Raw genomic sequence first — 25338 nt, 5'->3', positions numbered from 1 at the left:
TTCAGTCCGGCTAGAAAAGATATTCGCAAAAGTTTGAGGATAAAGGCAGCGGGCACTGACTAAAACCCGAGTCGTCTGCTGTAAGTGATTTTCACCATTTTTCTCGTCTTTTTCGTATCCGGCAAAAGAAAGGGAGAGGGGCAGTAGCAGTCGGATTTGGAAAAGGATGGATGATGTTGCTGGACGCGGCTAGAATATGAGTTTTATCGAGGAGGAGAGGGAGTTTGGCGTCGAAATTACGACCGTTTAAGGCGAATCTAATGGCAAACCAGAGCCGCTTGGTGTTTTGACGCGAGGCAGCCTGGTTTCAGCACCACGGACAGCGCTCCTAATGAAATAGCACCAACGCACATTTGCTTAATTACTCCGCTACGCACGAATTGGATCGTCATGCATGTATTTAGACAAGCCTTGCAGGGATGCCAGTTGCATTTTCAATTCCTGCCCGGCTCAAATACATCCACATATCGCCAGAGAGACGGTGACATTGCCTCTGAATAACTTAGAAAGTGTGCTTGTGCGGGATTTTCTCATCCATTCGTTAATCTGCATCATCCTCGCTTTATCAAATCCTTGTCGACCAAAGGATTTATTTTATTTTTATTTCATTTTAGCAGCGCACTGTATGCCCATCGACTCCCCTCTGCTCACAGCCAACACTGGAACATCAAAAGCAAGTATCAGGGGCATTGTCTTCTATGTGGTGCCAGGATTGTATGGTCGTTGGTGAAATTTTAGCGCTTTTTTCTTATAACTAAGTGACTGGCCCTCTCGTGGACACATCGATTATGATTTCAAAAACGGACTGTGGGTTTGAGCATTGTGGTTTGCATGAACAACAGCGCAGGCTATGGCTCGCATACTTTGTGACCTGGCTGACATCATAGCTTCATGATTGAGGAGGAGGCAAACGTTCTTATTTTGAGGGGATTTGATGTGATATTGCGGTGCCGCCGTTTTCACATTGCAGGGTATTAGAGGAGGCTGTGCACAGGTGCTACAAGCTCACACGGAGTGCTATGTGCTGGTGATCCTTGTTATTTCATCTTAATTATTCTGCGCTACAGTTGCAGCCATATCGTGTGTGCTGAGCGTCAGTTATGAGAGTACATGTTCACGGGGTCCCTCTGTGATCATGGCAAAGCTGAGCAGTTATTCAGATTCGCCCTCTCTCTCTCTCTCGTGGGTTAGGGTGCAGAATATGTCTCTGTCAACGTGACACCTAATTCAAAACGATGATGTAAAATCTTTGAAGGTTGTGTGTGTCAAGTGGCATGTAATGGCCCAACGCATGTGGCAGGGCCACTTGGTTTGATTCATGCGCTGTCAGTGAATCAGAGACGCTAATAACCAAGACCAAACGCCTCACATAAAGCATCCGTATGGGAACATGATCTCCTTAACAGCCTCCACCCTCAGTGTTGAAGCGCAGAGCAATTGTTATTTGTTGACACTCCAATATGATGCTGGAGATAACGGTGGACCTGGTAATGATGCTCATTCTGTCTCCCTTTCTGACCTCCAGCAGTGAAAGGTCCTCATATTGCAACTATGTGTGGACGGAGCAGGGCGGCCTTTCTGTGTCTGTGGGCTTGCTTGCTTGTCGCCAACAGCGTACAACAACAGGCTGGAAAAAGGTAAGAACAAACTTTTACTTGTAAATGCGTACGTGTCTGAGCAGAACATTACATCACTGGACAATTCTGGAGTAAAGCCACAAATAATTTGGATCACAGACTGTTCATGGTCTTGGTTTTGAAGCCTCGCGCAGAGAAAAATGCTCAAGAGGGGCATTATTATTTATCTGAATACCGCCTACATGATCAGGCTAATACTGGGAAACTCTATTAACCATTGTGGCATGGACTTTACACTGCATTGGGCAAACTATTCTATGAAAATTTTTCTAAAATAGTACAAATGCTGGTCCCACAGAGCTTGATAAATGGTCAACGGGCTACTAAAGCCAGCCAAGAACACAGTCATTCGTACACCTGCTGGGCTGATATTCTGTCCTCCTGCCTGCTGCTTGGTTTTGCTTTGCACTATTATAGACCATATTCATTGTGGTTGTAACTGGGGCATCCCCACAGGACACCTGCATGCTTATAATTGCATAGAGGTAAGAAGAAGTGCAACACAGAGGGACAAGACGAGGAGCCAAAATAGCCACTCTCCACCTTACCACGGGGGTACACTTTTTCTTTTGGTGCACTAGGACGCCATCTGCATTGTCAGTCTTCAAACCTGGGCTGCGTGCAGTAGATGATGTTGCGAGATATTTGGCACAGATTACTGCACATGTGTTTTTGACAGTGGCTGTAGGGCCGTCGCACAGACACTTCTCCTCAGTGTCAACACTGAAGTGTCGGTTGTCAGCCACCCAGAAGAACACGACCAAGAAGAGTAAGGGAGAGAATTGTGCAAGAGATGAAAGCAAGAAGATCACGTGACTGCAAATGCATTAATTCCCAAATCATTCAGTGAATGGGTAGGCATAGATTTTAAATCTGACTCTGGATTAATGTGGATAAGGTTGACAATGAACAAGGCAGTATGTAAACCATTTAAACCAAACCCAATTCTAAAAGTACAACTCATCAGCTGTGGCAACTGCATGAGACCCTCTGAACTCTCATCCCATTGTGGGTCTTGTGTAGGATCCTGGGGAGACTGAAGGGATCAGGATTTTCTTCACACTTGAATAATTCAGTAGATCTGTCACAGGCAGTTGGCTTAAATGGTTATGTCCACTGAGAGATGAGATCGTCCAGCTTGCTTTTCTCAACAGCTACACCACAAAAAGCAAACAAACTAAAAAAATATATGCAAAACACACATCCATACAGTACGCGGTATAGTCAGTATTTCAGAAAACAGTTCAAATGTCTCCAGCAGGACATTATTATTGCACTCTGATTTGATCTGACTGGTTAATCACAGAAGAGGCTTTGGGTTTGGGATGCACTGGCCAGCGAACGGAGGCTCTGATTTACTGGGTGTGATGCGCTGTATATTACAGAAAATGTAAAGGCGCTGATTACCTTACTGAAGAACTGTCAACCGCAAACTGCAAAGCAATTATCACCCAAAGATTTGCTGTATAATCCAGTCCCCTTTTTGAAGTCAAATGCAGAATCACACACACTCTTGCGCGCGCACACACACACACACCTTGAGGGATTTCAACAAGACACGGTAATCAGGGGGACCTAGCTCTCCGCAACAGTATGCTGCCAATGGAAGAAATTGCCTTATAATTAGATATCCGGCTGACGAGAGAGAACAAAAAAAAAAAAAAGAGAGCGAGAGTGAGTGAGAGATACAGTAAAATGGAGAAAGAGGGAGAGAGGCACTGGCAGTGAGAGTGTGAACCGCACTGTTGCTGTTCAGATGACCTGTAGATGGGGATGGTGTACAATGTTTTGGGAGGAAGTAGCCCCTGGCTGATAAACATGTGTATTCTTCCACAGCACCTTTGTCTCTCCATTTTCTTTTCTTATCCTTGACATACGGCCCGAACCTCCAAACCCCCAAGTTACAGTTTACAAAAACGCCTCCCTTTACGAAGGATGTGTCATTCTAATCTACGCCATGCACGCTGGTAATACATTTGACTTGCCAGCATCACAAATCAAGTTTAAATAAAGCAAATAGCTAATTAGGAAATGTAAGTAATCAGTGCTGTTGTCTGTCTCAGGTCATTGTCACAGCTAGTGATTATTTACAACGGATGCAGCTTTTCATTGTATTTCCCACAATCAACACATTGTCATTATGGCTAAACTCGCCAGATAACGACCCCCCTGGTTGGTATTCTGTATTTGTGGAGACTATGAGAAGAAGACTGTAATTAAAAAAATAATAATAATAACTTTGAAATTGGCTAAATACATGTGAAAAATGTGAATATTACAAACGGAGGGAACAGGAGATTGTGTTTAATTTAAGCCTCAGCTGACGTCCCATCGATGCAATTTATGTTGCCTGTGTTTATATATGAACAGGGTGGAAAAAAAAGATAATTATTGCTTTCAGTTTGAGTATTTCAAAGCAGTTACCGGATGACGCAAAAGAAAACTGTTCATCATAGTTTGCACAGTTTTAATACCGGCTTTTTGGCAGATGGGTGGGTAGGGGTGAGGGGGGTGCTTCTGAATTAAATGTAATTGGAGGCAGAGAGACAGATAGCATTAACCCTTTTATAAAAATCTGTGTGTGATGTGATTGGTGCATCCTTATTAAGTGGGGGGTAAAAAAAGGTTTAGCAGCTCATAGTCAAAGCAGCCGCATCCGCCTCAGTCCTGCAGCTTTGAACATGAGCTCTCCCTAAACAGCTTCTTAACCTTTCCCACCTGCTTTCCCACCTTTTCCGCCGTCTCCATCTTCTGCATTTACTCCCTTTTCCTTTCGAGCTTCTCTCGCATCCTCTGCCGCTCTCTCACCCACCATCCCACCTACTTTTCTTGCTAACTAATCCCAATGACCTCTCCCTCTCCTTGGAGCCGCTTCTACCAGCAGAGCTTGTTTCCAAACACTTGCTGTTTATTTTGCATGTCATCAAACCAAATTCTACTGGCAACGAAAAAGAGGGAGGGAAGGCGATAGCGGCGCACGATACATCGTTGGAGATTATTATCGGTGCTGAGATACATGCAAACATATGCGTTAATATGTACTCAGGCTTGCGTATGTGCACAGACCCAGAGCATACTGCACATGCACGCATTGCTTCAGGTATGCAAACACACACGCGTGCAGATAGATGTGCACGCTCCTTCCAGTCATACCCTGATTTCATGATACAGAATATAATTAGGGGGCTGTGTCCCTGATTATAAGCGCGTTGAAATATTTATATGCGGAGGCTTAAGATGCAAACCCTGCTCTCACAATTACTGAGTGTGAGTGTTTTCGGCATTGCTTTAAGCATTTTGTTTCATGTTGTTCAAAGAGCACATCCAGCAAGGCCTCCGTGATCTAAAAGACTGTATTAAGGTATAAATAATGTATTATGATTTCTCTGTTCCCGCTCTCTACTGTCCCTGCCGTGCCTACATAAGGTGTGTGTGTGTGTGTGTGTGCCCGATTTTACAACCCACTGATGAATACATAAAATAAGAAACGTGCTCTACAAAGGGTAGCTAAGGGAAACCTGGCGAGAGTGACACTCAAAACCAGCAAGAAGGATTCAAAAGTTTTTCGATGTAAGGCACGACGCTCAGGAAAACATAATCGGTTACAAGGAACCTACAAACAGTGTCCTCGTGGCTCTCCAGGCCCTTATCAGAGGCAAGCTGCCCGTTCCATGTTCAACAAGTCCAGATATTCCTCCAGCCACAATTCCCTGAAGAACCAGACTGACTCACGCTCCCACCAGTTTTAATAGAATTAGTCTTTTAGCTGATAAGCAATGCGGTGTCTGATCAACAGTAATTTCCACGTTATTATCTGGTTTTTGGCCCTGCAGACTTACCATAGGGAAAAAAGAGAAATTTACATTAAACAATATTTTATCATCCATCTTTAAATGATCTAATTGGGGTCATATATACATGTATATATGCATACACTGTACACGCTGTGCACGTCTTTGCTTGTGTAACGCCCAATGCAGTTTGTGTTGCCCATGTTTCGTCTTTGATTTATGATTCGCATTCAGGGTTTGTTCTTTTTCTGTTGGCAGTTTTGACTGTGGTTTTGGACTCTAGCTGTGACTTTAAATCTTATCCTTTGCTCTGGCAGCTCTGGGCAGAACGGCATGACAGATGAACAGAAAGATAACACTACAGTGTTCACCAAGATCTTAGACAGCCTTCTGGATGGCTATGACAATCGCCTCAGGCCAGGACTGGGAGGTCAGTAAAGCCAAGTCATTGAATATCTCTCACAATGCCTATTTGTATCTTTCTTTTTTTGAATATGTGTCAACAAATAGCTTTCTATTCACATGATAATGCAGAATAACATCTATATGACTGAATGCTATGGTGGTGTGCATGCCTTCAGTGGCAGACCTGAATGTGAGGATTTTAATAAAGGATATGGGGCTTGTTCTTTACCTGGTCATAAAACCAGCACTTTTTTTTTTTTTGTCTGGGCTTTTATTCTTTCTAATGTCAACTCCATTGTCAGAGAGAGAAACAAAATGGCAGGAAGACCAAGAGACAAGCTGGGTTAATGGAAAATGAGAGAAGCAGATAAAGAACAAAAAACTGAGCGCAAAAGGAAAAAGAACGTGACATAATGTGAGAATTGGTGTGTGAAGGACGTCAAGCAGACAGGCGAATAAAGCCCGGCCTGCTCGGAGTTCAGCAGCCAAGGGGAAGAAATTATGAATTATGATGGGTATCATTCATAAATCATGCTGTCATGTATCTGAATCGTAAGGAAACGAGCCCTCGCACACAAATTCACACATCTCTGACGCCCCTTCCAAATAAACCCCCAGTGGACCCATTTTTTGTCCATCAGTGTTACGAGAGTGCCATATTTTCAGTAACACAGCAATGCACAAATTTATTAAGAGATTGAACCTCTGTCCGGGTAATGGAGCTGACACTGAAACCAATAACAGCAGAAATGGTTATCGACAACTAAAGTGGGAATTTCTTTCTTTCTTTCTTTTTTTTTAATATAATCTCACTTTTTCTTTTTTAATGTGTGTGTGTGTGTTAAAGGACTGAATGCATCAGAGGCTATAGCCAGGTGCTCCTGTATTAACAGGTAGTTAGGAGGCTAATGAATGCCACTGATAGTCACTCACTCTGGCAATTTCCTGCTTCAACAGAGCGTGTAACTGAAGTCAAGACTGACATTTTCGTGACTAGTATTGGGCCAGTTTCGGACCATGACATGGTAAGACTCTCTTTGCTTCTGTAAATGTCACTAGTTTCCCTTCTGTCCCCTTCTCCTCTGCTCACCCCTGCCTGTCCCCTAACCTCTCTGGACACGGTGCCCTCTTCGCTGCAAAATATTTATTGATCTGATGATTCATTCCATTAACCCGCGATGTGCTAATAAAGCTGTCACCGGGTGAAATGTACTTCCTGCCGCAGGGTTCGTGATCCCGCTCTACATAAATGCCACCCCTGCGCGTAAATATGACTGCATGGGACTTATCAATATACATCGTGAACTCTGACCCCACAACCCATCTATTTGTTTTGGAATAAGAGCTGTAGCTCTGCTGCTAGACTGTAGAATGAGCTTGAATAAAATCAAGGATTAAAAAAAAATACTTAAATATAAAATAAATATATAATTATAATTAATGCAGTGTGGCTTTTTAAAGAGCACCAGATTAAGCAGCTGAATCCTCGTTCACACCTGAAAGGAATCTAAATTAAATCAACCATAGTAATGTGTTGCTGCGATCTGAAAGGTCAAGTTGCTGTCAAATCCCGTTTGAGATCCTCGGTAAACACTGCGCTATGATCACGCGGTTTGGAGGTGGCATTAAATTACTACAGTCAAATTTAAACACATTGGAACATGAATGTTTGCTTTTCTGATCTTTTCTGTGGGCTGTACAAGCACCGAAGTAAGTGATCTTTGCCCTGCGCACCGGAAACAAATGACTCTACATTCACATGATTCACTACCCCTGCTGAAAAGAAATAAATAAGTGGAACAACAACAAACAGACTTCTGTATACGCACGTGACGTGAGTGTACTCTATCTGACATAATCTCAGTTAATTGCACTGGCTGACATGCGGGCCAGCACTATTTTGCCGTACTGCTAAGGCCAGAAGGAAGGACTGAGCAACATATTCTCCATCTTCAGCCTTTCCCTATCGTCCTCTATTACCTTGAAGCCCAGTTTCAGTTCATACTAATTATCTTACGAGAACCGGGAGGAAAGGGCGGGGGGGAGGAGGGAACAAAAAAACAGGCTGGGCTGTAATTTTTACAGGCTCTCCTTACTCTGGCGGGCAGTCATGTGGAACCATTAAAATCTGCTCTCAGCTATAGTCATTAGCTGGCTTGAAAATGAAATGTCCTCATAATTTTGTGTCCAGTGCTTCCCTTTTTTTTCCCCAGTCCAGTGTAATTTAGATTACTGAGCAAAGAAGTTTCCCCAAAGACAGAAACGCGAACAATAATCATTTCTGGCACTTACCTAACAATGCAATACCAAATGACCAGATACTAAATGATCCTCCATTTGCATATTTGCAATAACCTGACCAGGCTGTAATAATGTAAATAGTAGAATGGAAGAAAATTGAAAGGCAACGGCACATATTACGATGCAAAAAAGAGAACAATTATTGTGCAACAATGGAGAACCTCCATCTAGTTGAGCCAACTCGCGTTTGCCAAAGTCTTTAACATGAAGAGACACTAACCAGCAGGGAAACCAGGTCAAGACTGTCACAAGAAAGTCAAAGTGACACGAAAAAGGAAACGGGAAAGGGGGAAAAAATAATGGTTAGATTTCTTCTGCTCTCCAGGTAAAGGTTGAAAAATGCTACAGGGTGGGGGTGTTTATTGACTTGTCTTTTTTTGTGTGTGCCTCTCGCCGTCCACCCGCAGGAGTACACCATTGATGTCTTCTTCAGACAGAGCTGGAAGGATGAAAGATTAAAGTTCAAAGGGCCAATGGCGGTGCTGCGTCTCAACAACCTAATGGCCAGCAAGATCTGGACCCCCGACACCTTCTTCCACAATGGCAAGAAGTCAGTGGCCCACAACATGACCATGCCGAACAAGCTTCTGCGAATCACAGAGGAAGGCACGCTGCTGTATACAATGAGGTAGGCTGACACATACTCTCCTGCTGCACTGGAGCGGCATCGAGATAGCGGAAATTTCGGTTTGTTGACAGAGAAGCAGAGACCTATTTGCAAAAATTGCTGATGTGGAATGGGGGCTAATGATGCAATCCATAAGAAATTTCAATTAGAAGAACTGCACAAGACATATTTCTGAAAAAAAAAAATCGGAAGAATGTCACCAACCCTACGCTCAGAATCCGAGATTGATGCTCTGTGCATCGGTTTCATTAAATCTGTCATACACATGTGACATAATACTGTTGCTATGGTAGAACAGATACTGCGTATTGCTTGGAAACACGCAGGTACTGTCAACAATGGCCAGCAACATCTTTCCTTTTCTGACTATGGTCATCTCTGGTGTAAAGTCACTCCCAGCTCAGCTCTGAATTCATAAGAACATAACACAAGGGCTCGGTAAATCTATATTTATGAAGAAACTGCAAACAAATCATTTCATTGAAACAGTTTCAATAATTTCAACTCAAACTTCAGAGTCCACTTGTGTGGTGGTTGTGGGCATTTTGGTTGCTTAACACAACTTGTGGTATTAGCAAGTATATATTTATGTGGGATCACAGTATATTTTCAAGCCTGGCTTATCGATTGGTTCTTAATAGTTCTCGGTGGTCAGGAATGGATGATACAGAGGAACAAAATACAATATTAGGCTTTATTTGAAATCCGCATTAGTGGTTTTGGTTTTTGGTATTGTAATTTGTTGTTGTACTGGTAAAAAACAGAAAATTATTAGTTTTATTGTTGGTATTAAATGAAGAACCGTCAACCAAGGCGCATCCCTTCCTCCTTGTTAACCATGAATATAAATAATACTCTATTACTGTTATACGGTGTGAATGGTTCTTTTTACACAAACATGATTTACTACGCTACCAAGAAATGTTTATTTCTGTGTATTTATTTCATTTTTGTCCTTTGGAGACTTTGAGCAGCCACATAAAATGGTCCATTCCATTATCACTGCCATTGTAGTGTAGTGAAAAATAATTGTATCCTGTCATGATTTATCTCTTTGGGGATGCTCCCTGATATTTGCGAGCGGCAGGATAGGGTGTACGATCAGCTGAGTTTAGATGTACCAGTGGCACCTGGGTGGCTTTAGCAGAGGGCGGGTAAAATAAACCTTGATGCACAACACAGACTGATGCTAATGTAAGCTGTCTAAGGCAAGGATCGTAAAACATTTGTTTCAACATGTTTACTAGCGACGGGAGGGGGGGAGCGGGGGGGATGGGGCTGGCGGGGGCGGAGCACATATTGCTGTCACAGATGAGTGAGATGAGGGATAGATGGGAGATTAGTGTGTCACGGGTGGCCTGACATGCTGTTTTTCACCAAGCTGTCAGGAAATAGAAACCCACGGCTCGGGGAACTGGAGCCTTTCTGTTGGTTTGGGGAAAAGTAGTGCAGTGACGTTCGACGGCGTTTGGGTGCAGAGAGACTGGAAAAAAAATATAGTACACCACATGTTCTCCATTGTCATTCCGCCTTAATTCCTCTAGTCTTCCTTCAAGCACAGTCACCATGCTGTCTTTCTTTATTTTTTGTGGATTTACCACATGCTCTTTTTTACTTCTGTTGCTTTTCTCGAATTCATTGTCCGTGTCTTTATGAATCTCCCCAGGCTTACAGTAAGAGCAGAATGCCCCATGCACCTGGAAGACTTCCCCATGGACGCCCACGCTTGTCCATTGAAGTTTGGCAGCTGTAAGTAGCCCCTGTAGTCACACACAAACGATACGGCACCGTGCATGATAAATCCTCATGAACACACGGACGCAAACACACAAAATTGCCTTTCTGACACGCCTTGTCACTACCTCACCCAACTGGGAGCACGACCCCTGCACCAGTCCCTTATGACGGCGATGACAGAGTGGCTACAACCGCTCATACTACCCTCGCAGACCTTCCAAGACCCCCCGAAGACCCTTGCGTCAGACTTGTATTTATCCAAGGCAGTGCTCTCTGGTAATACGGCCAGAGCGTCACACCACCTGCTCACTGCTGATAGCCACACATACCCTGCATTATCCCTGAGAGCTAGAAAAATGGAGGTCGGAGACCAGGGAGCGAGAGAAATACTCTGAGCATAACCAGCAGTAGCACTAAACCAAAAGAGAAGTGAACGTCATGTTGTCCGAGGCATTCTCGAGACAGCTGCACAGCGTGAGTGAGATGACTGAGCCTTAACTGCCTTTAAATTGGACTCACTCCCTAAATATTTTAGTGATGAGCTCTCTTCCTTATGCTGCAGTCTGCAGTCGAGCCATCCTTTCCCCTGCAGTGGTCGAGCCACACTGCAGCTTTGACAGGTTGGGTGGCCGGAGGGAAGAATAGACTGACTTAGCTCTTTTAAGGTCATGTTGTCCTGTTGGGATGTTGTTTGCTTGTTTTTCGCATAAGTTGAGGGTTGACATGATGCGGCATGGCACGATGTGACAAAACATTATATCAAATGATAAAACGTTGGAGAGGACATAATCAAACAGAGAGGGGATGAGTCTAGATGATTAAAAAAATATACATAAGAGGACGGGGAGGTCTGCTGACACACTAACAGGGTGAAAGAAAGGGATAATGTGCTTAAATAGCAAATGAGGCGAGACAGGCAGCGGCGAGATGAGAGTAGACCAGACAAGATGAGACAAAATGAGATGAGGTCAGACCAAACCAGAAGATCTGAGTGGGAGACCTCATTCCATATTTGTCTTCCTTTCACCTGGCATCCCTGGCTCTAAAAATATAACCCGCAAGGCTACACGTGATGACAGAACAGCAGAATAATTTATAACTTTTTACTCTGCTCTTCCTCGTCAGATGCCTACACCAGAGCAGAGGTGGTGTACGTGTGGACCAGAGGGGCGGCCCAGTCCGTGGTGGTGGCAGAGGACGGCTCCAGATTAAACCAGTACGATCTGATGGGACAGAGTGTGGATTCTGGCGTGGTGCAGTCCAGCACAGGTTAGTTTCAGTTTGGGGGATGAGTGCTATTAATTAAATGATTCACTACAATGTTCAGTGTCCACATGACACTAATCAAAGGTGCAGAGGAAGATCAATACAAGTTAAATACATTAACATACATATGAGCCTGAAACTAATCAGATTTTAAGGAACTGCATCACTTCATCTGCATCTTCAGTTTATGGCTTTAAATGACACAGTGTGTCCTAGATTCATTATTTCCCTACTGGCCATTGCATCTTTTTTTACTTCTCCCACCTCATTTTGGTCGATTGATACTGGCAGAAATTAGTCACTGCATGAAATGGGTGACCTGTTTGATGCAAGCCGCATTCAGAAAGTAGCGCTCAAGCCCCCCACATCCATCCCTTGCTTTGTGGCTTCCAAAGTGACTTAAATGCATCCGACTGTAATTCCTTCATTTATTTAAGTCTCCTGTTCGTGTGACTGTTGCGTTCTCTCTGATTAAATGGATCATGGCTGGATATCGAGCTTGTTGATAAATGACGCCAATAACTGCGCCGATAAATCGTGAGTTCAATAAAACACGAGGCCAAACACAAGGAAAGCTTTAGTGACTTTAAGGAACGAGTACAACGTGCATTCAATACGAAATGAAATAAAAGATACGACATTAAAAAGCCATGGCCACGCGTCGATTTGAATAGGTTTATCGTGTAGAATGAACTCTTGAGGAGATGCAGCCCTTTTAACCGAGAGTGCTCCAAGTCACATTTGTTGAAAAGCCTTTGCAGTCAGTGATGCTCGCCCAGCTCTGCCTTCAGTGCAGCCACTTTCAGCTCTCACGTGTTGTGAGGTCTCTCTGCCTTTTGCCTGGTCTTCCAGTCAAGGATTATCCTTATTTTCCCTTGAAACACTCGTTGGTTGCTTGTATATTTAGAATAATTGTCCTTCTGAATGACAGAACTGCAAACTGGCCTTATTTGTTTTCAATCCTGCACCTTCTGGTGAATCCTTTGAGGCTATGGCCATAAAGTCTTCCCTTGATTATTAACAACAGGCATGTATGCCTAGACCCTGGAGAGCATTCTTGACCTGCTGTGCAGTCATAAAGGGGGTCTTTTTTAGCCACAGTATTAGCCTCTTCACTTGCAAGGTCACCTTTAGTGCTCGTATCGACAGACTACTCCATCTCCATCAAAATGGCAGTTCTCATTGAACATCGATGAAATATATGCTACTGTCAAATTACTTTGGAACCACTGCACTTTAGGCCCTGTGTGATTATGCGTTTCATATAAATTCTAAAGCTACTCTACCTGTCAGTTTAATTTGGTGTGTTCATTTTCTGTAACTTTTTTCCATACCTTGCGTCTGTACTCAACAGGAGAGTATGTTGTGATGACAACCCACTTCCACCTGAAGAGGAAAATTGGTTACTTTGTGATCCAGACATATCTGCCCTGCATCATGACAGTCATCCTCTCCCAAGTGTCTTTCTGGCTCAACAGAGAGTCCGTCCCCGCCAGAACTGTCTTCGGTGAGTTGTTTGCTCTCTTCTAAACATCTGCGGCTGGAAAAGCGAGCCAGAAGGTTGCAAATCTGTTCTTGGAAAAACATTGTGGAAGATACAAACATGACGTATTGGGGTCTCATTCCAAAAGTATAGGAGCTTAGTGCAAGGCACTAAACCAAATGGGTTGCCAAAAATATCAGAAAAAGGATAATGGTTCCCAATGTAAGTCACGATTTGACATCGTAAATTATAATTACTTAAAAGAACATATGGTCGAATAAGCTGCTCATTGACAAAAAGTGACAATATATTCATACACAATCTATTTTAACTTGACACTGAATTTTTAGAAGTAATTTAGATTTTAAAAATATATAATGCACCTTTCATTGGTTAACTTTTCATTGGTTAACAATCTGCAAGTTATATCAGTATTACATATTCACTGACATGACATTTCCGAAGGTATTTCATTCAAAATACACAAAATGCCACGTCATAATTTGTCTTCCTTTTTTTGTAAAAGCAAAATATGGAAGGAAAATGATTCTCTAGAGGGTATTTGGATTAACGGAACAAAAGGTCATCAAACTCAATCAACATACCGAAGCACGACGAGGCAGAAACACCGCTAACGCTCGGTTTTGGATTGAGAGTGCAAGCAACTGTAACTGCCTCTTCACAAACAACTATCATCAGTGACTGAAAGCAGCTTTATTTAGTCTCGCCAGAGGATGGGAAAATGTTTTCACAGGCATTATTCGCAACGGCGTAAACAACACATTTCAGTTTCAAGACGCGACCTCGGTACAACAGCACATTTGGCCCGTTGTAGGTTAAAAATATATTTATGCGTCTGAGTCAAGAGAAGGGCTTATACTCAGAGGAAAAAAAAACGTGGATACATAGATATTTGGATCCAACAGTAAGTAAAGATGGGACAACCCTCAGTGACAAACCCACAAGATTTCTTCTGAAGAGTCTTTTGAAGTTCTGTGTGGCAGCTCTGGCCGCTGCCATCTAGCATAGCGTTTGATGTTGATCTAGACAATTTTCTCTAATGCAAGACTATCACTTTTTTTTTCTTCAGTGGCCCTAATACACATTTATATAAGGCAGGCTGCTCATGAAAAAAAGCTGCTAGAGGAAACTTGGAGCCAAGAGTCAGTCAGTCGTAGTCTAACTTAGTGACTGGAAGTGACGGTAAAGCATATCAGCCTGACTCTACTGCTTCTAAAGTAAACAGTTTAACATATTTTGTCACATAAATTCAATTCATTAGTTTAGGTCCGTAGATTTAAATGATTTCTTGCTCATGGACTGTCCACAGCAACTTCCCGGAGCCTCTCCTTGAAACATCTCGGTGATGACAGACAGCATCAATCTTCCCATCTTGTTTTTAAAAAGCCGCAGAAACGGGCTTGTTTCTTAAATGTCACATCATTCTTTTTAAAGGACACAAAATGTCAAAAGACTGATTGACCAATTGATTAAGCCAAACTCACTGACTTCTTTCCTGCTCGGTTCTGTCATTGCACCACCGAGGTTTGATCGGCCGCGTCAAGCCGCAGCAGAATTTTAAGCACAAAGCTCGGTGTGAATTTTGGATTTACGTGCTCTGAATGTTTGACTAAAACCGTGTGTGTCTGTGTCTGTCTGCGTGTGATGTAAGTGCGTGTCTGTGCCCGCATTGGCCTGCATGAGTTATGCGCATGTGTGTGCGTTTCTGTGTGTGTGTCGGGTTGTGTATGTGTGTGTCTGTCTGTCACACGGAGGTCTTACATAATACTGCCCAAAAGGAAAGCTCTTGCTAGTCTGCAGCATGCTCTGTAGCAGCAGAGCACAGCAGCAGGCAGTATGTCCTTGAGTTACCTCGCCCTACACACTTTCTTCTTCCTTTTCTTCCTTCTTCCTCACAATCTCTCTCTCCCCCTCTTTCTCTCTCTCCCTCTTCATCTTCTTCCAATGGATTTCAGTGTCTCCCCTGGCCCACTACTTAAAGAGCTTTCCCAGAATCATTATACAGGCACCAGATTTTGCAGCTCTGCCATCTCCAGGAGTTTTTTTTTTTTTTACTCTTCCTGCAATGTTTTGGTGTCTGTTTGTGCGAATTGTGCGTGTCTTTATGTGTGTGTGTGTGTGTGTGGGTGTGGGTGTGTGTGTGTCACAGTCACAGCTTGCTACCTGCGGTGCTTGTCACGTGTCATGGGGAAAAAGAGGATGGCCTAGATTAGATTCAAACAACTATCTAGGGCATGTGTGTGTCCTCATGCTATTATTGCTGGTTCTGCTTCATGAGATTACATGTATGTAGAGTATGCACACACACACACACACATATACAAGACACAGAGCAACACAATGTCCCAGTATACCAGGTTGGCCATTTATGTGATTAATATTCATCATCTAAGACAGAAGATGAACATGTCTGTTCTTGAAAGAGGTTACAATGTCAATATTCCCAAAACAAATCATTAAAAAGACATAGCAGACAATCTAGTCATCTGACTATCATTTAAGCCAAACATTTCTATTGCATCGTAAACCATTGTACATGTATCCTGTGCTGTTAAGATGAGCTCTCGTATTGCTTTCATTTCTTTAACTTGGCGATTTAAATGCAAAACACAACCTAAGGAAAAAGCCGAACACCAAAAAATAATATATTTGCCGGAGGAGAAATGACTACGCTGTGCAGACGCTCTACCTCCCGCAGACACCTATTCACATATTGGTTTCTACTTGTTGTCGTCGCGGAACAGTTGATCGAATCCTGCGCCGACGCCACCGAAAAAACTACTGCAATACTTTTCTCGCCGCCGCAACTGCAATCAGGTTTACGTTTCAAACACAGATGTCCAAAGATGACACAGACACGGCATTAAAATGAACGAATGCGGCATTGAAAACCCCTTTAAATTACATTATGTGACTATGAAGCATGGTGTCTGCGCTAAATCTTTTCCCTAAAGCCAGCCCTGTAGATGAATAGGCAATTTAAAAACACAGCAGTGGGTAGAGTTATCTTATTTATCACTGTGCCGATTAAGAGGCTGATTAGTTTATAGCTAGTTCGGTGTAGTGGAAAACTGTTGGCAATTTATTTATTTGCAGTCCAAATGAAAACCAAAAGGAAACAGCTACTGATCACAGAGATATGGAGCCATCTCTTACTTCCCCCATCCCTCCCTCCCTCTCCCATTTTCTTCCTTTCTCTGTCTCTAAGCTGTCAGTGACAGCGGTGCCCGGAAGATTACATTGCTTCCTCTGCTCCTCTTTAAGAGCAATTGGCTGGGTATTTATTGGTTCTCCCATGATGCTTTTTAATGTGTCCGCTCATTAGAGAATAACACCTTGTGTGTGACAGGGTGTGTGTGTGTACTGGGGTCGCACATGTTTCTGAGCAACTGTGTGAGCATGTGTTTGTTTGCTATATGCGGACATGCTGCTTGTGCGCCAGTGGATGCTTGTGAATTCACGAGTAGCAGCTGACGACGACGCAGGCAGCGCTGCTGCGTGCCTTACGTGTCTGCATGCAGTGTGCATGTGTGTCAAGGGTCTCTGAGGCTGCGGCGATGACACAGTCGTTTAACTCACCAGCCAATCAACATGTCGAATTTATGTCTTTGCTTATGTAAATCAGAGGTGACATATTGACGCTGAAGGTAATGAGTCAGGCTTGCCTTGGGGCTTCCGTTATTGATAAGGCATGAATAAATGAGTGGCCGCGGCGAAGTGGGGATGTTTACGGACATTCGATGAGGACGACTTCGCCCCCTGGGAGCGGGGTTGAGGGAATGTGAAAAAAATAAATGTGCCCACACAACAATCACACTCATTCATCAGCTTTACAAGAGTCAACTCTCAATCGATAACGTATTAATAAAAGCCCCAGCTGATCATCTGCAAGTCGACTGCAATTAAAATGCTCAGCCCGTGACGAATAAAATGGAAAGGTGCAGCGTAAAGCTTTCAGCACAATCGCCTGAGTAGGAGAATTGTTGTGTTTTAGAATAACCACTGCATATCTACAGAGGGAGTCGGCCATGTTGCGCTAACTAACTTAGCCACAAGAAAGAACAAACCAATCATCTTCTTCGCGGTTTTACTAGCCACCTTTGAAACAGGAGAGGAGATGATTCTGTTCAATTTAAAACCTCTCTGCAAGATGCAGGTCCTACACACCGGCCCTTACACCTGATTAGCATTCGCATCTTCAAAATAATAATAGACTTTTACTCTTACCATAATGATCTTCAGCTGTTGAGTGGCAACATAACAGCAAACTGAATTTCATTAGTTCTCTCTTGACTATTCCCTATTATGTTTAGGCGATTTAAAGCACCTGTTTAAGTTTTATAGCTTAAGCTTCAACTTTCACTTCCTCTCTGTTCAGTGTGACGAACTACCATTGCACTGTCAGCCTAGAAACACATTTTCTTTTTATTAATAGTGGAACGCTATAGTCAAGTCAAAAGTGAAGGACTGAGACGCACAGGTGCAGCCGTGTTTGCCAGAACACTTCATTAAAACCCACTTTTTTTTATTGGAAGGCCCTCTCAGCAGGGTTTAAGTCAGACGCGAAGCAGTGTTTATTATTCCAGCGAGCAGGCGTCCCACTTCACATTGTACTTTTGACCTCGTCCCACATTTTGATTGTGACGTTTGATTGGCTGGCTGCTCAGTCAAAACATTGTCAGAGGCACATTTCCGCCTGGAACCAGGGAGAATGACAGAAGAGAGAGAGAGAGAGAGAAGGAAAGAGAGACAGAGATTTTCTTGAAGGCTCACGCTCCCCCACAGAGATGTGGGGGAGCGAGTGGATTAATTGTGATGCACTGGGTGTGCGGTACATTTTAGTCACTTGCTTGAGATTAGCTAAAGCCCATCATTCGAAGCTTGTCAGGAATACCACTAATAATAATAATAATAATAACGTTACACCTTATGATGGAAAACTGTCAAATGTTGAATTAAAAAAAAAGTCTTTTCATTTATTTTTATATCAGGATGGTTACTCTGATGCACCCTGAATCAAAAACTCCTATTAACCATGTGGACATAATCTGCCCCACACTTCTCCAAAATGCACTCAACTGTTCGCCTAAACGTGTATCCATCTTTTCTTTTACGCCCGAGGCAGCAGTGAAAACCCTTCCACCTCACCTCATGATTAATCTCTAATTCACTTTCCCCAATTTTGCTTTCTGGCACCTGCACGTGTGTGTATGTGTGTGCGAGTATTCGAAAGCGAGACTGCCAACAAAGGCAAAAATCATGCGATCTGTATTATATAAATCAAGTCTCACTGCTTGTGCACACTTAGCTAAATTGAGTGGAAGGGGCTCTCAAGAATTGAGTTAGCCCACTATTAATCCAGTTAGAACTTTCCAGATCACTGACTTTGTTCATTAACAGCCTTCAAAGCCTCAAGACTATTAGTTACAACATGTCAAATGGAGTCATTTAAAACCAGCTCTGGAGTCATGTTCTAATGAATCAACTTGCTAGCGTTGTAAATGATTCGTAAGTACGCCTAAACACTAAACAGACACAGAGGGGAATCGTTCTTCCATACGTAGGGCCTTGTTAGCACAATCACATGCGCGCTCACTTTGCTATATACATGCATGACTGTAAACAATGCAACCCTCAAATGCATTAGTGTGCAAAAGCAATTAAGCGAACCACCACTTAATAACAGTCAAATCTGTGCATCGCTTCAGGTATTCTTCACCATCCCTTCCTTTTTTCTCTCACGGCATTAAGACAGAGGAGTTGGAAGACTTGTTTCCATGACAACAGTGCTCGTCAAACACAGTAAAGTGTATACGATACCGAGCGTCAGGGTGCTTTTGTGAGGACTTGTGTAATACCCAGTGGTGGTGCCTTCATCCTCCTCCACAAAATTAACTGATTTACTGGCAAAGCGTCTGAGAGAGTGACGCCACTCCGTCGCCACCTTCTCATCGTTGCCTTCCTTGATCCGTTTCTATTGCCGAGCCGTCATCCTCCCCTCCATGCGTATTCATGTCACCTTGTTATTCCCTTTTAACTTCCCTCCGTCTCATCTCTGCAGCTCCCCATCCCAGATGCAATGGATGTGAGCTGCTGTTCTTTTGTGCTAAAGCGCCCGCTGTGGCCATAAGTACACATGATTGCTGGCAAAATCACTTTGCACTGGCTGTCCTCCAGAGGAGAATGCTCTGGCACCCAGCTCTTAAGCAAAGACACCTTGACGTTAGAGTTTCGCTGCAAATTCCAAGACGCTGATCTCAAAATGATCGGTCTAACGCCGAGCTGGTGCCTCCAGGCAAATTACAGATTTGCGTGATGCGAGCTACGTGTTGCTTCTGCAGACTGCATTTGCATGAACCTAACTTTCAGCTGCAGCTCTGATAAACGGCCGGCATTTAACTCCAGTGTGATATGTTTTAAGAATAATGTCAAAGGGAGAAGGTCTTACAAAGCTTTTCTAACCGTAACTAATTGTTTATTGCTGCTTTAAGGGAATCATTACTCCCTTAAACATCCTTTATTTTATTCCTTATAAATATGGTCAGTGAGGACTTGAAGCTATATTTAATATCATTATTTAGTTACATAAACTGCAGCATGCATTTCCCCGAAACGTTGCACAGCGAACACCAGTTAGTTAAGTTGAAATGGAAGAAAATGAAAATCTGGTATGACATACGGCCGCTTCCCAAAATCACCTCTTGTTGGCAGGTATGACTTAAGCATCACTTGATATTTTCTCTGTCTCCTGTTGCCATGCATACCCACAGCAATAAATCAACAAACCATCCAGTGGCCTACTTAGCAGTGGGTGGGTGCAGAGCAGAACGCGGCCGTGTGTGGATTCTGTGGTATCACTTAAATGTATTAATACGCTGAGTATAAGGTACTCGCTGTTCTCGATCTTAATATTCATCAAGCAGATTACTTATGTGGGTGCGCGAGTTGCTTTTTTGGTCTGTTTAAATTACGCACGTGTCGAGTTCAGCTTGTAGCGGCAGAGTCAAATGCTACTTTTAATTATCTACCCATCAGAGACATTTGATAGAAGAAACACATTTCAATGATCAATTCTTTTGGAGTAAATAACTTTGACCTACTTTTTTGTTATTCTCTTCATGGCCATAATTGAACCGTATGGCCATGCGCCCTGTGTTCCTACTATGCGGATCCAGCTAAATCCATCAGGGGAGTCTTATTCAGCTACGGCTAATGACCAATCATTTATTTGGCTATGAGTAATGAGAACATAATAATCATCCTTTATGGTTCATGTCACAGCACCCAGTCAGCAATGGCAAAAAAGTATGTGAAAAGCGAGTGGGAGGATGAGGAGTCCATGAATCATCACTTAACACTTCACTAAGGACTGAGGAGGAAGTAAAAGAAAGAATTTATACATGCAATAACTCTACACCAGCAGCTTATGCCTCTTAATGTGGTGGACAGCAGCTGATAACAGGAGCATTGTGCAGATTGCAGACAAACAGCAGCTTTTTTTTTTTTTTTTTTTAGAGCTATTGTTTAACTCGAAAGTCGTGTTTTTGCCGCTTTGTAGCAACTATTCTATCTTGTTTATGCAGATCCTCTTTACAGGACATGCAGGTATTCAGCTTAAAATGTGCAAATGTACATTTCTAAATAATCACTCCAAAGGCACAAAGCCAGTCACAAAGACAGAGATAAAAATGAGACAAAATATGCTTTGCAAAAATTGTATTCAACAGCTTCTTTAGAAGTTCTTTTGTTTTTTGTTTTTTTATAATTCTGGCTTTCAGAAGTCAACATGAAGCAACTAATGAGCTGCTGCGTGATTTGACGGTACATTAGTCTCGAACACTACAAACCCGGGACAAATACGAAAACAAGTCCTAATATATCCAAGCAAAAGGAAAGCTCCTCGCCAGTGCACACCTAGATAATTAACTGAACGGTTGTATAAGACAAGCAATGACCCTTTAACCCACCACCACGTTGAATGGACCACTTTGCAAATATCCAGTCTTTGCGAATATTGAACAGCACCGTTTTTATTTCAGTATTTTATCAGCTGTTTCTACTCTTTTGTCTAACTTCTAAAGGGTGGTGTAAAGAGAAGAAATCTTTGACCTTCTTTGGGTTTTTTTTTTTTTTTTGGCTTGGTTGGTTATTTTGAAGTTTAAAATTAAGCTTATATTGGACTTATTGTGGATCTTATCTATAAAAGTGTGTATTTGGGTTTGTCCATAAACATCTCCCATGTGTGTGGGAGGGCCTTGTGCATATTTTATAGTCCCTGTACTAGCCAGCTGTTTGTCATGATAGTCCAGACTGAGCTGGTTGATTATATGGCGTGTAAACATCTGCAGTAGCCTGCTCTGTGACGAGCACTGCACTCTTAGCAGGGCTCTGATCCCTTCCCTTCTCCATAATGTTGCATCACAGCAGCTGATGTCATAGTTCATTGATTTGATTCGCATTTGATGACACATTTTAATTTGTGTTACGGTCCCTCGGCATTCATGACACATAGGCTGGAGCTCGACTGGTGCACAACCTTTTATTTTATCTTTGGCACCATGAAACTAAAAAGCACGAAAAGATTCAATTACATAATTGTCAATATTAAAACATACTACACAATAAACTCGCTACACACCTCCGATCCTCATCCATATTCATAGTTTAACAACATTTCATTCATAAAACAATTCATCATAACCATCAACCCATACAAACAAACAAACATTTACCTCACTTCGCCTACCAAGGGTGTAAACTCTCTGATCCAACACGTATCAGCTCCACACACATCTCTTCTGGCAGTGGCTAAACAAACACCACAATCAAAGTTGCATTTACACACACACACGATCGCATCAAACGATATTACATCAAACGCATTTAAGTTACATACCATGTCCATTATCCGTTTGATTTCCCCAAACCCGGCAGCAACTCAGATAAACTTGGCGTGCGCGCGTAACAAAGAAAGAAGCGTGTGACGACACTAATAACCCTTATACCGTTTCCGGAGCACCAGGAAAACAGCATAGGATCAAACCAGATACGAGAACTCCCCTGGTGGTCGCTTACAATTTGATTTCAACATACATGCACTGGGCAGGTCAAATTTAGAGAGAACATATATTTTTCTTGCTAAAATTCATCGACAGTATCTCTGAACTCAACTGCATCCTACAGCTGCACCTGTGGAAACCTCCACCTTTCTCCATTTTAGCAACTTTAGTCTGTCTGGGATCACATCAACAGTTCATTCCACAACACTACAGCTGTTCATCATAATAGGGCTTTATTCTTCTTATTTGACATCATTTGTATTGCTTAGATACTTACAATATGTTCATATGTGTATTGCTATGTCATTCATTACAGGCACATACATGACTAGTAAAAGCAACTGAATCACCCGAGAGCTGTTCAGATTTGACATGTCCATTTTGTCCGTCTATCTCCCCGCAGGAGTGACCACTGTCCTGACCATGACCACACTCAGTATCAGTGCCAGGAACTCTCTCCCTAAAGTGGCCTACGCCACAGCCATGGACTGGTTCATTGCTGTCTGCTATGCCTTTGTCTTCTCGGCCCTGATTGAGTTCGCTACAGTCAACTACTTCACCAAGAGGGGTTATGCTTGGGATGGAAAAAGTGTGGTGCCAGAGAAGGTATTTCATCTTTTTTAATTTCTTACTTACTCATTACTCCCTACATTGTCATAAAACTAGAGTATATATATATATTTAAAAGGGATAGTGTTGGTTAATTGATAGGAGACACATGACTGGAGTTATTCATGCCAGTATGAAGAATTATTCTCTTCATCAGACAACACTGAAAATAATGTATGTAATTACGTATATAGATTTTTATTTTTTATTTTTTTTGAGCCAGGACAGTACTTAACTGCTGTGGGAGATGGATCAGGCAGGGAACATTAAGTCGTTGTCGCCAGCTCATCTAATAGAAAATGCAATTTGAGCAACATGACATAAACATTAATAGTTTAGTGTTCATCTTGTGCTTTCTGCTCCACTTGTCTCTGTGCTGCAGTTAGCAGCACCCTACCCTGTAATCTCCAGCTATCTCTGAAAGAATAGACATTGCCGAGATTAATGTTCCCATTTGGAAATATGTAAATGTCAGCAATCAATAATTCGTAACGTATTTTTTAATGAATATTCCACAGCTATAATTGTGCAAAGAAATCCAGTTTTGAAACCACAGTGATGACGTCTGTAGCTTGAGCTCTCTATCCTATTTGCTTTTCCCAATTGTTTTTTTTTTCTTTTTCCAACAAATACAATCAGCAAAAGAAGAAGAAGGAGTCTCTACTCAAGAAGAACAACACTACAGCCTACCCAGCTGCCACTGCTACAGCCTTCGCCCCCAATATTGCCAGGGACCCTGGATTGGCCACTATCGCCAAAAGCGCCCCACCGCCCCCAACTGAGCCCAAGGAGGAGCCAAAGCCCAAGCCTCCAGAGGCCAAGAAGACCTTTAACAGCGTGAGCAAGATTGACAGGATTGCCAGAATAGCCTTTCCTCTGCTCTTTGGAACCTTTAACTTGGTCTACTGGGCAACCTACTTGAATAAGAAGCCCAAATTGCAGGGGATGAATCCACACTAATCCATGTTTCATTCCTTTTAAATGATACCTGTAATTATCTCCTGTAATTATTTGATTTTCTTTCTTATTCCTCTTGAAAATGGTGTTTATTTTCAGACAAACATGGTGTCCATGCTGGTTTGAACTCCCAATCGTTGCATCGCTTCTATGTTTACCTAAATTTTGAAGATTTTGAAAAAACTAAATACAGGAAAAAAAGAGTGATAACAATAGAAACTATTGAAAGGGTGTTGTTCAGGTCTGGGATGATGCTAGTAAGAAAATGCTACTATTAATATATAGCCAAGAGAATGCTATTCTACAACTGCACATAGCCCAATCTTGTTAAGGGCCTTTTGTTTCTATGTTTATTTTCTCGGTTTATTTCATTAAAACATGGAATCACGGACACAGTAAGAGGCACTTGTGTATATGCATGGGCAGGGCATCTTATTATTTACTTTAATTTGTTCCAAACTCAAATCGACATTGACTGGTGGCTTAGTTTATTTGACATCAGCAGCAAAATGACAGTCAGTCTCTTTCAAAATATCTTCCATGCTCTGTAGATGTTTTATGAGTTCAGTTATGTCGTTCTTCAAAATAGGTTAGGGTTTCTGCAATAGCAATAAAACATGTCTCAGTGGACACACCGTTTATTTATTTAGGGATTTAAAAAAAAAAAAGAAATAATCCAATCATCTCTGTGCTCAGCATTGAAAATATATTGATTTCTTTTCACGGCATTGTAAATATTATCAGGTGTTAGAGATGTCAATATTACGTTTAAGCTTTGCAGCTTTAGTGTAACTAAAGGATATGTTTATTGAATACACAGAAAAGGTTTTTATTTTATTTATTTTTGTTCCGATTTCTACAACAACAACAAAAAAAAGAGTATATACTGGTCTAATTCATGCTTACGTGACTGTTTCTCGCCAAATTACCGTTCCATTCAGAGCTGCTTTCACACTGAAGTAACGTAGTCCTCACCTGTGTGTTTGTGTACACACTGACAGCAACAACAGCGACGGCAACACTACCGGTGTAAACTGAGATTGGCTAGTTATGAGTAAGAATGTAAAAAAATAAATAAAAAAAAAAACGAAAAAAAAAGAATCATCTCAAATCCTAGAGTGCATCTTCCATTTAGAGTTAAAACGCTTGTTCTTTATTGAATTTTCTCTGTTGTTTCTTTCCGTATTTGACTATTTATGGTGCGGCCTCGTTTCTCAGAACACCATTCACGAGAAAGTCCAGTTCGCGTCAGTTAAAAAAAATGGGTGGGGCACACTGAGACGGAGGAGAAAGTGCCTTTTCCATTTTCAGAGTTGGAGCTGCGATGGCTATTACTTTGTTGATTGATGGCGCATCTGTATTTTCCATCCCGCTGTGTCCCCCGAACTGTGTTTACCATAGTCCCCCCCCCCAACCCATCTCCATTCAGCTGAAAATTGAGACA

At 42.3% G+C, this 25338-nt stretch overlaps 1 protein-coding gene across 1 annotated transcript; it reads left to right on the top strand.

Annotated features, from left to right (window-relative positions):
• The first annotated feature begins 1533 nt into the window (after window positions 1-1533).
• gabra1 (gamma-aminobutyric acid type A receptor subunit alpha1) lies at window positions 1534-24442 on the top strand. The gene is made up of 9 exons (XM_084565170.1): window positions 1534-1637; window positions 5746-5858; window positions 6791-6858; window positions 8542-8762; window positions 10429-10511; window positions 11625-11768; window positions 13120-13272; window positions 22732-22934; window positions 23577-24442. The coding sequence occupies exons 1-9, from the start codon at window positions 1552-1554 to the stop codon at window positions 23895-23897; spliced, it is 1392 nt and encodes a 463-aa protein (XP_084421296.1). The 5' UTR covers window positions 1534-1551; the 3' UTR covers window positions 23898-24442.
• The last annotated feature ends 896 nt before the right edge of the window (window positions 24443-25338 follow it).

The sequence above is a fragment of the Chelon labrosus genome, assembly GCF_963514085.1.
Source record: "Chelon labrosus genome assembly, chromosome: 17".
In the NCBI taxonomy this organism is placed as follows: Eukaryota; Metazoa; Chordata; class Actinopteri; order Mugiliformes; family Mugilidae; genus Chelon; species Chelon labrosus.
This window is presented reverse-complemented; position numbering and strand designations above follow the sequence as displayed.

Bases quoted from the DNA above. Each gene is read 5' to 3' on its own strand.
- gabra1 (XM_084565170.1), top strand. From the start codon at position 1,552: ATGTGTGGACGGAGCAGGGCGGCCTTTCTGTGTCTGTGGGCTTGCTTG. The intron at 5,859-6,790 runs GTCAGTAAAGCC...CTGCTTCAACAG, and splicing joins CCTCAGGCCAGGACTGGGAG to AGCGTGTAACTGAAGTCAAG. The intron at 6,859-8,541 runs GTAAGACTCTCT...GTCCACCCGCAG, and splicing joins CAGTTTCGGACCATGACATG to GAGTACACCATTGATGTCTT.